At 39.5% G+C, this 15772-nt stretch overlaps 1 protein-coding gene across 1 annotated transcript in view; it reads left to right on the plus strand.

The window, feature by feature from the left end:
* The first annotated feature begins 732 nt into the window (after positions 1–732).
* Positions 733–15772, plus strand: part of Grpr (gastrin releasing peptide receptor) — a 43544-nt gene continuing 28504 nt past the window's right edge. Inside the window, exons 1-2 of the mRNA XM_060374789.1 lie at positions 733–830; positions 1149–1579. Of these exons, the coding sequence (XP_060230772.1) occupies positions 825–830; positions 1149–1579 (437 nt within the window). The 5' untranslated portion in view covers positions 733–824. The remainder of the gene's footprint in view (positions 831–1148; positions 1580–15772) is intronic.

A 15772-nucleotide genomic window follows, 5' to 3' on the forward strand; every position in this document is an offset into this window, starting at 1 on the left:
AAAATTGAAAACTTGCCGAAAAATATTGTAAAAGCTACACCAAAAAAGCCAGCTCGTATGATTTTTAGGTCAGAAAGAAAGGCATTTTTTTTCTTCTGAAAGAGATCAATGATCTTGACTGTTGAACACACAGCTGGCTCCATGGTTAAGGAGCACAGAGGCTTGGGAAACTTTCAGGAAAGAGCATGTGTGCATTCTGCTTCTGGCTTCCCTGAAGCCTGTTGCTGAAGATTTAAGGTGTGAGTCCCATGCAACAACTCTCAGGAGCTGTCCCTATTTTCAAGGCAACTAATTAGGACAGCTCACACTCAGACCCAGAAGTGCCATTCTAATGCATTAGCAAAGATTAGAAACAGAAGGGTCATGAGTCACAACCGAACTGATGGAGACAGTATCAGAGATATACCCAGTTTTTGCAGCGAACAGCATGTATTAAATACCGACTATGGGCACTGCCAGCTTAAATGAAAAGGCAAAGGTATCTGTTAAGCCACTTAGGAGTTGCGATCTGCTGCCCGATTCTCATTTGGAGAAAGCAGGCAGCTGGGCAGTGATTGAAGTGTCCAGCAGGGGGCTGGCATTCACTGTCTATACGTGGTCCTGGCTCCTCTTCAGAGCCTCAGCTCAGAAGAGCTGCCGTTTGCTGGGGAAGCCAGTGACGTGCAAAGCATCCTGCCTATAGGATTGGAGGCTTTCTTGGTGCAGTTTTTTCCTACCCACTTTAAACGTTCAGGTTCTACATATCAGGAAAGACGGGAAATGCTGTGTGAAAATAGCAATCCAAAAGTTCTTAGTAAACTGCAGCCAGAGAGACTCAGACTAGGATGGAGGTAGGAAAAGCTGAGACGAAGTGGGTGGAATTGTAAGCTTTTCTTCAGGCTGAGTTTCTGTTGCTTGTTAACTTAGTGGATTTATAGATGTATTTCTCACTGGTGGTGTGAAGGCTGGGACAGAACCAACATCAACATACTCTAGAGCTTGGAATACCAATGTGTGTGTGTCTGTGTGTCTGTGTGTCTGTGTGCGCGCGCTCAGAGTGTTTTTATTAAGGGAGATCAAGAAGAGTCTAGCACAGATCTTACCTTCATCACCTAACTGAAAAACGAGAAGTTAAGAAGCAACATCCTGAAGGCATTTTTTTTTTTAAGAGAGAAGTCTTTGAGATGCTTCCAAATAATTGTTCCCACCTGAACTTGGAAGAGGAGCCTTTCCTGACCTGCAACAACACCTTCAACCAAAGTCTGAATCCCCCCAAGATGGAGAACTGGTTCCACCCGGGAATCATCTATGTCATCCCTGCAGTTTATGGGGTTATCATCGTGATAGGCCTCATCGGCAACATCACCCTGATCAAGATTTTCTGTACAGTCAAGTCCATGAGAAACGTGCCAAACTTGTTCATCTCTAGCCTGGCTTTGGGAGATCTGCTGCTCCTGGTAACGTGTGCCCCTGTGGATGCCAGCAAGTACCTGGCTGACAGGTGGCTCTTTGGCAGGGTTGGCTGTAAACTGATCCCCTTTATACAACTTACTTCAGTGGGGGTGTCTGTCTTCACACTTACGGCACTGTCAGCAGACAGGTGAGTACTCACTGGAAGTTATATCTTCTCTCAGGGTGGTGGACCAAATACTGAATGACACGGGAAAGCTGTTTGCCCAAAAGGGAATTTTACTCAAATTCACATTCCTTTCCAAGCATGGTTTTGTTCTGGAAATTACTTCTGGAGTCTGGAATATTAGTTTAAGAAAAGAAAAATGACTGAATGGTAGAGACAAGAGGAGACAAATGGGAATTAAATCTCTGAGACCAAGGGGCTTTTTTTTTTTTTTATTTCTGAAGAAAAATCATCACTTCTCTCTGCCTTTTCCCTCCCTGAAAAATTAATTGAGCAGTGAGAAGGACAATCACACCCCATAGGTTTAACCTCAGGCTAATGTTTCTTAGACCCAGTTCAGAACCTTTTAGGAAACACAGACGTTCCCACCGCCCCTCTGTAAAATCCTCTTGGAAAAAGAACAAAAAAATCAGCTCTATTTCTTTGAACTTTGTCTTCCTTGGACAGTCTTAACTTTTCCTATAGCTCATTTTTAGTGTGGCTGAACAGAACAGTTGTGTGTTGATTTTTCTAAGTCTCCCTTCAATGAATTTAAACATGATTACTTCCTTTGGCCCAGCTAAGCAAGCATTGTTCACGGTTGACTTCCAATTTTAATAGCTTTATTAATGTCCTTCTATGTACAAATGTCTTTGGAGCTTGGTGGGGGTGAGTGTCTCCATTTATTCTGGAAAATACACATCTTTGTGAACTCCATATATATTTATATATAATAATACATCATATGATTCTATATTAGCACAATCTTAAAACCTGTATTTATCAAATATCTACCATGTTAAAAAAAAACTCATGCTTGAAAAACAAGTAAAGAAATATTGCAGGATATTCACACACATTGCCTGACTGTATCTTATGTTCTGAAGATTAAACACAGAAATGATTAGACTAGCATAGACAACATATGCTAGATGGCTGATGTAAGAAAAACAGGTAGATCCCATGGGCCAGAAACTATAAACTGTTATCCTATGTCCACTATTTGGTATATAGTAAAGATACATAGGCCCAGAGTGTATGCTGGAAAAAGCATAGATACTGTTCTTAAAAGTTTAAACTCTGAAGAAAATGGCCTACATTTTCATACATGTGGTGCTGGAATCTCTTTTTGTAAAGGAACAAACTGTCCTCAGGTGAACTGGCCTTGGTAAGTAATGGACAAATAAAAGATAGCATTATCAATATTTGTGCCCATGTGTTTATCCTAAGCTACACAAAGTACACTGCTCAGAACAGATGATATTCTCAGAAACTGAAAAGTAATGGTTCAGAAATGAGGGTATTGTGTGGGACAGACCCTGTTTCTTTACTCATCCTTCTCTTGCTTGCACCTTGCCTATTTGCCCTCCAGGTACTAATGACCACAGACACTTTTTTTGTGTTTGTTCAGGGTCAGCAAACTTCAGAGCTGACAGAAGCTCCATGGCTGGTTCTCACTGGTGGAGGGCACGTCAGGCTGAGTATAATTTTCTTGATGGGAAGAAGAGATTTGGGTTTCCGGGCTGGTGAATGCAGTGGTCCAGATGGTGTTTACTGTCTCCTCAGAGAGATGAACGGAGTGGAAAGGGAGGGCATGGAATAGAAAACTGCAGCTGCAGGGACCCTCTTCCCAGAGTTTCGGAGCAGACTGAACTCGCCATCAACAGTCAGGGAAAGCTCTGTGCAAAGCTGAGTTGAACGCCACTGCAGCTGCAGTGTGTCCTCACTAACTTTTTGTATTTGGCAGGGCCTTGCAAAGGCTGATGGAACACTGAAATTACAGGTGGGGCATCACACTGACTTCAACAAGAACAGGTGTCTAGCCAGTGTGATAACGTAAGACTGGAGTTTTCTATTTCTCTTGTGTTTGAAAGCTACGAGAGTCTTACAACAGCTTTATGGGCTTGGCAATGTAAATGTGAATTCTCTACTTGGCAACAATGTGTCAGCTATGGACTTCCTCAAAGAGGGTTAGTTAGCAGCTTAATATCTCATAAGGCATCTGTGTGTCTCTGGAACCACCACCAGGTTGAGATATGAAGGAGTTCTAGCACCTTGCCCATTTCTAGTTAATATTCCTACCAAGAGGCAACTGTTACTACGATTTCATTCACCCGCTATTACTTATTGCACTTCTTGAGCATATAAATGAAATCCTTAAGTGAATACAGATTTGTTTTTGCCTTATTATGCCTGGCATATTTCTGTGTTATTCATCTGTGTTGGTATGCTTAGCAGTGATTTTTCAATTTTGTGCAGGGTTCCATTGAAAGAAAAAAACTCAGGTTATCCTGATGAATATTGATGTATTTCTTATTTGGAGCTGAGAAACTTTTCTAGATACTTACTTTTTTTTTTTTTTTTTTAGTATTTCATACAGTGTATTTTAACCATATTGTTTTCCCTTCCCCAACGCCTCATAGATCTTATCTCCTCTCCTCCCAACTTTGTGTTCTTACTTTTTAAAAAACAAATAAGCAAAACACACAACAAACAAACATGGGGTCCATTTTGTATTGGAAAACTGTTCTTGTTCTGCCCTGGAGTACAGTTGATGTACCAAGTGTCATTTCATTGAAGAAAACAGATGTTCCCTCTCTCAGAAGCTGTCCATTACAGATAGCTTCTTGGTTAAGAGTGAGAATTTGTATCTTTTGGTTGACATAAGAATTTCTTTCTTTTAGGCATATGTTCAAGTCTGAAATGCTAAGCTATTAGTGCATATATTTAGTAAATATTGTCAGTTTCCAAGTGAGCCTCCATATTTGATTGCTTGCTAAAAGGAAGACTCAAAGTGTCCAATGTAGATGAGCATCAGAACTGAAGGGGAACTTTGAAACCTTACTGAAGCCTAGGCCCCACCCTGAACTACTGAAACAAAGTTTCCAACAAGCGAGTGGGAGTCATAACCCTAATCATCCACGCTTACCCGTTGTAGGTTGTTAGCAATGCCAGTGTTCATCTTCATCACCCTTCTGCAGCCCTCTCTATCCACAGGTGAGGTTTAGTCTTTGTCACTAAGAAAAGAACATTTTTCTAGAAAACTTTATACCATTGTCACCATCCTCAAAAAGGAAATTTTAAGAAAGTGTCAGTAAATGGAATCCTGGGATTACCACAGCTGACCAATTTCAGGTTCACACTCAAGCGCCTTCAATTTTGGTCCCTGTCTTCTCTCTCCATTTGTACTTTCTATCCTCATAACTATACTAATGTTCTCATACATGCTTTGAGGACATCCCATTCTTATTGAGTCTACTCTTTGAAGTGTGCCCTCCTTTCGCAAGTATATGGTTCTATTCCTCATCCCCATGGCATAGGCTTGGGTGGGCACCAACAGGCCTGCATTTTAAACATTTATCTGCTACTGCTATTCAAATGAGAGTTAGATATTTAACCAACTCTCTGACCTTGGTTTAATTACCTGTAAAAATGTCATAGTTGAGCTAGACTATTTTGAGAGAAAGACACAGAGAAAGAGAGGGAGAGTTGTGTATGTGGAGGCCAACGGTCAACCTCGGGTGTCATTCATCAGGAACTGTCCATCTTGTTCTTTTTGAGCTAGGGTCTCTCCCTGGCTTAGAATTCACCCAATAACCTAGGCTACTTGGCCAACAAACCCTAGGTATCTATCTGTCTCTCTGCCTCCTCAGTACTTGAAAGCTCCATAATCTCTATATTCTCTGTAATACTCAAGGTCCACTCTACTCCTAAGAGTTGAAGACCTACAGTTTGATTGATATTTGAGCAGTGAACACATATTACAACCAAGCAGCCAGCAGTAGAAGGCATTTTCAAGTTCAAAGCCTTGTTTGACACAGAAACAGAAAACAGGTGATGAGATTTAACCTTCCGACAAGCTTGGAGGAAAGTGAAACTAAAACCTTACTTTGTTGCAAGCTTCAAATTTTTTAGCAAAACTAACCACTTTGCTTTTGAAAAAAGAATCAAAATACAGTCTGTTTCCATTTCCCTCCTCCTGACATGGAGCTCCAGTCTCAAAATCTGGCTGTTTGAAAAGATGGTGCTGAGTGACCCAAGGCAGATTAGTTTAAAAGGAGTCCTTCCTTGGTCACTTCAATGGTTCTTAGGTTATTACACCCAACTTTCTGGATTCTGAAGAGATTGATATCTTTATCACAAAAGGAGACTCAATTTAGTTTCTTAGAGAGCATCCTTCCAAAAAGTCTCCCAGTAAGAGGAGGTTGGGTGGGCTGCCAGTTCCTAAATTCTTCACAGTTTGGTATTTTTTCTGAAACATATGCCACCACTCTGCATGGATGTATAATTGTGTCTGCGTGGAAGTCTAATTGTGTCTGCCCACAGCTATGGTGAGCCAGCACAACTTGCCAACAGGTTCTGGGAATGACCAGAGGCCGGCTGTTGTGGAGGTGGGCTTTCCCAGCCAGGCTCTCTCTCTCAACTGGAATGTAGTGGAAGAAGAAAGGAGGGCAACAAAGAACCTTCATCTTGTCTCTAACACATTATTTTTCAAGTGTCAGGCTTTTATGTGATTAATTAAGTATCATCCAGGCAACTTAATATGCATGAAGGAATAAAAAGCACAAACTTCATCATGAAACAGGCAAGATCTCACGAAGGGCTCCCTGGTGAGGTTTTTTTTTTTTTTTTTTTTTTTGAACTGTGCCTGTCAATAACAACCTTTAAAAATAGACTAAATTTGTATTCTTGCACTTATAAATCTTCCTGGTGTGTGGGGCTGCATAAATTCTCTTTTAATTAAAACACACGCTTTCAGAATAAAATGGAAGCTTTCTCTCTTCTTTTTTTAACCCCTGAGTAAAAGCAAAAAGGGACATTCAAGAAGTTTCTTTTGCACAGCAGTTGCCTCCTCTAAGAGACCTTCTTTGGCCATTCGTTCTAACAGGATAACCAATATGATCCTATCAACCAGTACCTCTCCTTTTCAGGTTTATTGGAATGTAAGTTGTATATAGTAAGTTCTTAGGAGATTATGTCTATGAACCTTGACACTCCCACCCCACCACATCACCTCCACCAACACCATCTAAATACATATCGTTTCTACCACCTCCCCCAATTATTTCTGATTCCTTTGTAGTGTACACCTTCCTCCACCTCAGCTTCTGGAGACCTTGATCTTTTCCAGGATGCCTCATGAATGGTAGCATGCAGCCTGCCTCCCTTTAACACACTGTAATGCATGTTTAAGTAACCCACTCCTATTTTGCTGTGGAGTATTCACAGCATTGACATCCCCTAGTTTGTTTATCTGTCTTCCAATTTGTGATCAGTAGGACTGTTTTTTCTTTGGGGTGGTGATGAATAGGTCTGGCATAAATGCTCATTTACAGTTTTAGTATGGCTATATGTCTTCAGTCCTCATGGGTATATACAATCCATGATTATTTTCTCAAGAGTTTCCTTGTTCATTTGTTTGGGTTTTGTCATACTGCATACACACACACACACATCAGAATCTAGGGACCTGGGGAGATGTTTCAGTTGGCAAAGTGCTTGTCATGCTAGCAGGAGGGCCTGAGTTAGACCACCAGAACATGTCTGTAGTCCCAGCACAGAGGAGACAGTGATAGGAAAATATTGGAGGCTTACCAGCTAGCCATTCAACCTGAGTTGTAAATTTGTGGGTTCAGTGAGAGACCCTGTTTTAAAATATACGATAAGGAGCAATTGATGTCAACTCCTGGCTTAAACACACAAACACACACACAAGATAGAAATCTGTCTCTTTCATTAATATATTTTATGATACTAGACCTGTACCTAGCCTGAACTGAGTGCTCAAAATATTCTTGCTGAATCGATAAAATGAAAGAAGGAATAAGGAATGAGTGAATTCAGATGGCTCGTCCCAGATGAACCTAGAATAGTTGATTATGAGCCACAAATCATGTTCATTTCCTCTGATGAGTCACAAAGTAGTAACACTGGCACAACAATGGTTTCAGCCACAGATGACAAGAGCTAGGTTTTGTGAAATCTGAGGTATCCTTAAACACACACACACACACACACAAAATTATCAACAGAAAGCAGATAAACAAATATTTAAAATCATTTAGAGCTTATACAACAGAGTTGGTATTAAAAGGAATTCCAAATTAAATGAGTTATTAAAATCATAGACATCATAAAATTCAGGAAAGCACCGTAACACCTACAAACTAGTTTCCTGGCTCTCCTTGCTTGACCATGCTTGTTTTTTTTTTTTCTTTTTGTTAATATATTTTGGCCCCATCCTCATCTCTCTCCCCTTAAAATAACCATCATTTGGACATATATGTCTCCTTTTCATTACTTTCTCTTTATTTTTCCCTTTTTATTTTATTTTATTTTATTCTTTATTAATTACACTTTATTCCCTTTGTATCCCCCCTGTGGTTCCCTCCCTCCTCCTATCCCAATCCTTCCCTTCCTCCCCCCTCTGCATGCATGCCTCTCCCCAAGTCCACTGATAGGGGAGGTCTTCTTTTCTTTCCTTCTGATCCTAGTCAACTAGGTCTCATCAGGGTTGGCTGCATTATCTTCTTCTGTGGCCTGGTAATGTTGCTTCCCCATCAGGGGGAGGTAATTAAAGAGCAGGCCAATCAGTTCATGTCAGAGACAGTCCCTGTTCCTATTACAATGGAACCCACTTGGATACTGAACTGCCATGGGCTACATCTGTGCAGGGGTCTTAGGTTATCTCCATGCATAGTTCTTGGTTGGAATAGCAGTCTCAGGAAAGACCCCTGTGCTCAGATTTTTTGATTCTGTTGCTCTCCTTGTGGAGTTCCTGTCCTCTCCAGATCTTACTGTTTCCCATTTCTTTCTTAAGATTCCATGCACTCTGCCCAAAGGTTGCCCATAAGTCTCAGCATCTGCATTGATAGTCTGCAGGGCAGAGCTTTTCAGAGAGACTGAACTGAAGGCCTTATGCATGCATGCTAAGCATGCAGTCTCCAGCGGAGCCACACTCCCAGCCTGAGAACAGTCATTTTTATAAGAAATTAGAATCAGTTTTACCCAAGGACGAGTGTTCCCGGGTGGCTTATCCACTCCCAAGTGGTCAGAGCTAAGCACATGGACTCTGTAGACTGTACTTATATGTACATTGTATATAACTTATGTAAATTATAGCTCTAGAAGAAGAGGTCACAAATCTGAGAAGAAGTGAGGGAAATGTGGGAGGAACTGGAGAGGGAGAGGGAGGGATTGAAATGATGGAAATATAGTACTCATGTGTGAAACTCTCAAAAAGAAAAGACACCATGGCTTGTGAATACCATTTCCTTAAAAATAAATAAATAAAAGATTGTTAATAAAATGAGAAGAATTAAAAATAAATTAGAAGGATACAACTGTACTTTACCATGTTTTTTTTTTAATCAGCCTTTTATTAGAGGTTAGAAAAGTTTTCATCCAATTTCACAGCTGGTTATTGAGCCTATCATATATAAGCATTTAGAATTATAAAGTTTTAGAAAACTTCTGTCTTGGGTTTCTTATTACAACAGAATAATACAAACTGAGTAAATTATTACTCTTCAAAAATTACATTATTGTGAAACTCCCACCCACAACCAAAATGAAGCTGATCAAAGTATCTGTCCTTATATCTATTTTTTGATTCATTTTAAAACATATTCTATGTTTACCTTTGAGGTCTAACTAAGTACTTTGTGAATGATTTGCAACATCCCTATGAATTTGTTTAAGGTCTACACTCCTGTACTGGCTTGTTCTGCACTGTGAAAAATATATTGCTTTGTTATTATTCAGAATGAAAAAGTTGTAAAATAAATAAAGAAATAAAGATAAAATGCAACCTCAAAAAAAAAAAATGTATTTAGCTCATGGTTCTGGAGGCTGTTCCAAGAAGTGCCAGTAGGGTCCCACTGTTACACTGTGACATAGCATGAAGGAAAAAAAAAATGTGTGTGAGAAACCCAGAAACCTGAAATTTTATAACAATTTACTGAGGAGAAGGGGAAACAGAAAGGGCAGGGCAGAGGAGAAAAAACAAACTATCACACTTTGTCTCATAAGATAGGTAGATAGATAGATAGATAGATAGATAGATAGATAGATAGATAGATAACGATTCTTCTGTCTCCTCAGCTCCTATAAACTTTGATCTTTTCCAGGATGTCCCATGAACTGTAGCATGCAGCCTGCTTCCCTTTAACACACTGCATGTGTAAGTAACCCACTCCCATTTTGCTGTGTAGTAGTCACAGCATTGATGTCCTCTACTTTGTTTATCTGTCTTCCAGTTCATGATCAGACTGTTTTCAGCTTGGGATGGTGATAAACAAATCTGGCATAAATACTCATTTAAAGTTTTAGTATGGATATAGGTCTTCTATTCTCCTAGAAACGTGCAATCCACAATTATATTATTGAGAATTTCACACACACACACACACACACACACACACACACACACACATATATATATATATGACATGAGACCAGAAGGGGAATTTTTGGGGAAGGATTAAAAATAACAACAGTAGAGGACTGAGTATGAACAAAACACAATGATTCACATACTCAAAAAAAGTCATAAAAATGTAAGAATAAATTCAATAAATAAAAAGGTTTTAAATAAAGTAACCATTCACTGTTGGTGTAACTAAACATTCCTGCAACAATGGCATTAATCCATTCCCAAGGGCAGAAACCTCATAATCTGACCACCCCTTAAAAGTCCTACCATTTAACACTACTGTTTGAATGACAACCGAATTTCAACAAGAGTTTTACTTTTTTTAGGTAGACATTCAAATTGCTGCAACCACTACCAAGTTTTGTCTCCTAGATAAACTGCTAAAATTGACAGCAGTTCCATTTCTTATGTCTTTTATAATCTTAAGTAATATTTTAAAATATAATTTTTATTGATTACAATTTATTCACTTTGTATCCCAGCTGTAGGCCCCACCCTCATACCCTCCAATCCCTTCCTCCCTTCCTCCCTCATCTCCTCCCATGCCCCTTCCAGAGTCTACTGATAAGGGTGGACCTCCTCTCCTTCCATCTGACCCTACCCTATCTGGTCTCATCAAGACTGTCTTTCATAGTCTTCCTCTGTGGCCTGGTAAGGTTGCCCACCCCAAGGGGGGAGGTGATCAAAGAGCCAGCCCCTGAGTTCATGTCAGAGACATGTCAGTTCATGTCAGAGACTGAGTTGTCACAGGCTACACCTGTGCAGGGGTTCTAGGTTATCTCCATGCATGGTCCTTGGTTGGAGTATCAGTCTCAGAAAAGACCCCAGGGTCCCGATTTTTTGGTTCTGTTGTTCTCCTTGTGGAGCTCCTGTCCTCTGCAGGTCTTACTATCTCCCCCTTCTTTCGTAAGATTTACTGCACTCTGCCCAAAGTTTGGCTATGAGTCTCAGCATCTGCTTTAACACCCTGCTGGGTAGAGTCTGGGTAAAGTCAGAGGCTTTCTTGTCTTGTTCCTTGTTTTCACCCTCTTCCTATGTCTATCCTGTTTGCCTTTCTGAATGAGGACTGAGCATCTTATCCTGGTCTTCCTTCTTACTTAGCTTCTTTAAGTGTACAGATTTTAATATGTTTATCCTCTATTATACGTCTAATATCTGCTTATAAATGAGTATATACTATGTATGTCTTTCTGCTTTTGGGATATCTCACTGAAGATGATCATTTCTAGTTCCCAACATTTGCCTGCAAATTTCATGATTTCCTTGTTTTTAATTGCTGACTAATATTCCATTGTGTAAAAGTACAACAATTTCTGTATCTATTCCTTTGTTGAGGGACATCTGGGTTGTTTCCATCTTCTGGCTATTACAAATAAAGCTGCTAAGAAAATGGTTGAGCAAATGTCCTTGTTGTATACTTGAGCATCTTTTGGATATATGCCTAGGAGTGGCATAGCTGTATCTTGAGGTAGTATTATTATTAATTGTCTGAGAAAGCACCAGATTGATTTCCAAAGTGTTTGTACAATTTTACATTCCCACCAGCAGTGGAGTAGGGTTCCCCTTCTAGCACATCCTCTCCAGCACTTGTTGTCACTTGTGTTTTTGATCTTAGCCATTCAGCCATTCTGATGGGTCTAAGGTGAAATCTCAGGGTTGTTTTGATTTTAATTTCCCTGATAACTAAGGATGTTGAACATTTCCCTCCCTCCTTCCCTCCCAATCCCTCCCTTCCTCCCCTTTTCCCACACATTCCCTTCCCCATGTCCACTGGTAGGGGAGGGTTTCTTTTTCTTCCTTCTGATCCTAGTCTGTTAGGTCTCATCAGGAGCAGCTGCATTGTCTTCCTCTGTGGCCTGGTAAGGATGCTCCCCCCTTAGGGGGAGGTGATCAAAGAGCAGGCCAATCAGTTCATGTCAGAAGCAGTCTCTGCTCCTATTACTATGGAACCCACTTGGACACTGAACTGCCATGGGCTACATCTGTGCAGGGGTTCTAAGTTATCTCCATGAATATGAATCTCAGGAAAGACCCCCGTGTTCAATTTTTTTGGTTCTGTTGCTCTCCTTGTGGACCTCCTGTCCTCTCCAGATCTTACTATTTCCCACTTCTTTCATAAAATTCCCTGCATTCTGCCCAAAGGTTGCCCATAAATCTCAACATCTGCTTTGATAGTCTGCAGGGCAGAGCCTTTCAGAGGCCCTCTATGGGAGGCTCTTAACATGTTTCCTGTTTTCTTCTTCTTCTGGTGTCAATCCTCTTTGCCTTTCGCAATGGGGATTGAGCATTTTAGCCAGAGTCCTCCCTCTAGATTAGTTTCTTTAGATGTACAGATTTTAGTAGGTTTATCCTATATTATATGTCTATACAAGTGAGTATATACCGTGTGTGACTTTCTGTTTCTGGGATAGCTCACTCTGGATGATCCTTTTTAGTTCCCACCATTTACCTGCAAATTTCACTATTTCCTTGTTTTTCATTGCTGAGTGATATTCCATTGAGTAGATGTACAACAAATTCTGTATCCATTCTTCAGTTGAGGGGCATCTGGGTTGTTTCCAGCTTCTGGCTATTTCTCTGCCGTTTGGGATTCCTCCATTGAGAATTCTCTGTTTATCTCTGTATCCCATTTTTTAATTGGATTACTTGATTTGTTGCTGTTTAACTTCTTGAGCTCTTTATATATTCTGGATATTAGCCCTCTGTCAGATATAGGGTTGGTGAAGATGCTTTTCTAATCCATAGACTGTGGTCTTAAGTACTCTTTTGATGAATGGAATCTACTATGAGCTCTTTGCTATCTTCACCAGTCTTGGTATTTGGTGATTATGTATAATACAAGTGAATTGATGCAATATGTTTGATATTTATAATTTGGTCTCAGGCTTCTGCTTTACAAACACAATGGTAAATAAAATTTTACTTATATATCTAAATCAAATATCTTTTCTTATTACCTGATTTTTTAATTGATATCATCTGATCTATAATTTACTCTTTTCTTACCTCTGTGCTGGCTAGTTTTATGGCCACTTGACACAAGCTAGAGTGATCTGAGAAGAGGGAATATCAATGAGTAAATGCCTCCATAAGATTGGGCTGTATGCAAGCTTGAAGGACATATTTCTAATTAGCGATTGATGTGGGGGGTAGGCAGTCCAGCTCATTCCCCTGGACTGGTGGTCCAAGGCTTTATAAGAAATCAGTCTGAGTAAGTCATGAGAAGCAAGCCAGCAGGCAGGACCCCTCCCTGGCATCTGTGTCAGCTCCTGCTTCCAGGTTCCTGCCTGGTCTGAATTGCTTTTGATGATGAACTGTTACTGGAACTATGAGTGAAATAAACCCTTTCCTCCCCAAGTAACTGTATTGGTCATGATGTTTCATCACAGTAATAGTAACCCTAAGAAAAATTTTCAGAATTAATTTAATATTTTAATTATTGTATTTCATTCCTCCATGATTTTGTTAATTATAGAAACTTTTCTCAATGTTCGTGTGTCCTTGTCTTATTAGACTCTACTATAAATTAGAATTTTCTCACAATACAGGCCTGTGAGAGTACTTCAACATCATTTAAAATTCCTCCTTGCCTTTGGATTTCTATGCCATAATTTGCATTTTATTTATTCATGTATATGTGGAGGATTATCGTGTGCCATGATGTGTATGTGGTTGTCATATTCTACCTTTAACTGAGTTTCAGGGATTAGACTCTAGTCTTGGCTATAAGCTCCTTTATCTACTGAGATATCTTGCTATCCCCTTTCTGTTCTGTATTTTACTTTTCTCTGTATTTTTATAACCCATAACACTCCATTACTGTTGTTTGTATATACTTTATGTTTACTCAATACTTATCTAAGATTTAAATTTAGATTTTGATTTATCTTATTTGTCTTTTCTATATTCTCCATTCCTGTCTGTATCTCTGTGGCTTTCCACCAGAGATAATTTTCCTCCTGTCCAAGGAATTCCATATAGTGTTCCATTTAGTAGTAAGTCCAATGGTGACATTTCCTCTCAGTTTGTGTTAGACACTGTCTTATTTTGTGTTTATTTTGAAGAATATTTTAAGATTTCTAGGAGAAAGATTTCTGTCTTTTGGTACTTTGCAGCTGCTATTCACTGTCCTCTGAATTTTTATGTGAAATCACAGTTTTATTATAGTTTCTTTAAAAACATTGAGCGGTTTTTTCTGATTCAACATTTGTATTCTTTCTCTTTGACTTTGAATCAAATTACTGTGATGTGTATAAATGTAGTTCCTCTCTCTCTCTCTCTCTCTCTCTCTCTCTCTTTCTGTTTTTCATGCTTGGGATTCATAGTATTTTCTTCAGTCTGAGGCCTGAAGGTTTTAGTCAGTTTGGGGAAGGTTTTAGTCAGTTTGGGAAAGTTTGTAATCATTACAACTTCAAACATAAATTCCATTCCTTTCTGTCTTATCTCTCTACATATGTACAGAATAACCACAAGCCAACTTTGCATTTTTAAAGTCTGCCCCTTTTACTGTTATTAAGGCTAGCAATTTCAAAACAACTCTGTTACTGGAAAAAAGTTTCATTTCTTTATTTGTATTTTTAAATTTTTATTTTGGAGTACTGGAGAGAAAAACTGTTTTTAAACACATTTTAATGTCACAATTTTGTCATGACTGATTAACGTGGTCCTCTCATTTCTCTATTGCAATTCCAAAATTTCTATTTGGCTCACAAATAGATTCTCAATATATCTTTCAAACTTTCTGTGGGAGCTAGAGAGATGACTTGGTTTTAAGAGCACTGGCTGCTCTTGAAGAGGACCCAGGTTTGGTTCATAGAACCCACATGATGGCTTAGGATTGTTTATAACTTCAGGGGATCCAAAATCCTCTTCTGACTTCCTAGTGCTCTTGCACACACATGGTACACATAAACTTAGGACGGTACACACAAGTAAGGAAATAAACAAATCTTTAAGAAATATACCTGTGTGGCAAACTAACCTCTGAAATGCCTATAAGTCTGTTTCTATTGTAACTTTTTTTCCTCCTTATTTTATGGGCACTTATTTTGTCTCTTGGCAGACCGTGTAATTTTTGTTTGAATGCTTAATTTTGTGTATAGAAAACTGTAGGTAAATTGAGGCTTTTGGTGCTATTACCTTCCAGGAAATACTAGCCTTTGTTCTTGCTGACAGCTGGAAGGTAGTATTGTATCAGACCTAACCTGGAACTGAGCAAATAGAAAGTCTCTGTGAGAGTTAGTCTGTTTGAGGACACTTCATATCCAAGACTTGGTCCATTTCCAGTTTTTTCTCTTTTGTTGAAGTTTATCCATCTGGGCATCTCAACTCAACCTATGGGTTGTTAACCTGGAACTCCCTTCTTCAGTGGATACTGGGCTCAACTTATCTTTACCCTAAATCTGCTTGAAATTTGTGAAGGCCTCAAGGAGAAAATGATGCTGAATGCCAACCTGTTGTCTACACTTAATTTCTCTCCAGGATTTGAGCTTCCCACGATGTTATCACGTTGGTATGCCTCTGATGTTTTTTTCAAAGAGATTTTTTTTTAAACATTTTGTTTCTGAAGCTGTGCCTGGTCACCAGCTAGTTTACCCTTATCTGGAGTGGAAAATCCTACACCACCTCTCTTGAAAGACCTCTGCTGCCCTTGATGGGGGCTCTTAGCCCAGCTCTGCTAACAAGGAGTTTCCAGCTACATAGCTGTGCCCATGAGGTCGGGATTCAGAGTCCCAGCAATTTAG

The sequence above is a fragment of the Meriones unguiculatus genome, chromosome X (assembly GCF_030254825.1).
Source record: "Meriones unguiculatus strain TT.TT164.6M chromosome X, Bangor_MerUng_6.1, whole genome shotgun sequence".
NCBI lineage: Eukaryota > Metazoa > Chordata > Mammalia > Rodentia > Muridae > Meriones > Meriones unguiculatus.